Here is a 1065-nt window from a genome sequence, read left to right as displayed (position 1 = left end):
TGGGGACGCCGGGGCTCCTGGGGACACCAGAGCCACCGGGGGTGATGGAGAGGTGGAAGATGCCGTGGACACCGGAGGGTTGTGGGATGACGGCGGTATTGGGGGTGCTGGGGGTCATGGGGCCACCAGGGGTGACGGAGGCGCTGAGGGCAGTGAGGGTGCCGTGGGCGTTGGAGGGTTGTGGGATGATGGAGGCGTTGGGGACACCGGGGCGCGGGGGGGCACCAGAGGCACCAGGCGTGATGGAGATGTTGGGGACACCGGAGCTCTTGGGGACACTGACGCTGCCGTGGACATTGAAGTCGGGGACATCGTTGTGCTTGGGGCCACCAGAGCTACTGGGGACACGAGGACTGTTGGAGACAGCAGGACTGTTGGAGACACCATGGCCCTCGAGGCCACCAAAGGCCCTGAGGACACCAGGACTGCTGGAGACACCATGGTCCTCAGGGCCACCAAAGGCCCTGGGGACACCAGGACTGCTGGAGACACCATGGCCCTCAGGGCCACCAAAGGCCCTGGGGCCACCAGGACTGCTGGAGACACCATGGCCCTCGGGGCCACCAAAGGCCCTGGGGCCACCAGGACTGCTGGAGACACCATGGCCCTTGGGGCCACCAAAGGCCCTGAGGACACCAGGACTGCTGGAGACACCATGGCCCTCGGGGCCACCAAAGGCCTTGGAGACACCAGGACTGTTGGAGACACCATGGCCCTCGGGGCCACCAAAGGCCCTGAGGACACCAGGACTGCTGGAGACACCATGGTCCTTGGGGCCATCAAAGGCCCTGGGGACACCAGGACTGCTGGAGACACCATGGCCCTTGGGGCCACCACCACCCTTGAGGCCACCCCAACCACCAGAACTTCCAGGGCCACCACGACCGCTGGGGCCACCACGACTGCTGGCTCCACCATGACCGCTGGATCCATGACCGTTGGCTCCACCACGACCGTTGGAGCCACCACAACCGTTGGAGCTAGCACGACTGCTTGGGCCACCACGACTGCTGGGGCCACCGTGACGACTGGATCCATAACTGTTGGCTCCACCATGGCCGCTGG

The 1065-nt window shown here is 65.8% G+C and overlaps 1 protein-coding gene across 1 annotated transcript; it reads left to right on the top strand.

Moving 5' to 3' along the window:
* Window positions 1–6: 6 nt before the first annotated feature.
* Window positions 7–1060, top strand: LOC146596990 (uncharacterized; the record flags this gene model as incomplete). Its single annotated transcript, XM_085302954.1, has 1 exon — window positions 7–1060. A coding segment is annotated over exon 1 (675 nt), but the record flags the coding sequence as incomplete, so codon positions are not given.
* Window positions 1061–1065: the final 5 nt, after the last annotated feature.

This window comes from Rhea americana, unplaced genomic scaffold, assembly GCF_003343005.1.
Source record: "Rhea americana isolate MKP2758 unplaced genomic scaffold, rheAme1 scaffold_1943, whole genome shotgun sequence".
Lineage (NCBI taxonomy): Eukaryota > Metazoa > Chordata > Aves > Rheiformes > Rheidae > Rhea > Rhea americana.
This window is presented reverse-complemented; position numbering and strand designations above follow the sequence as displayed.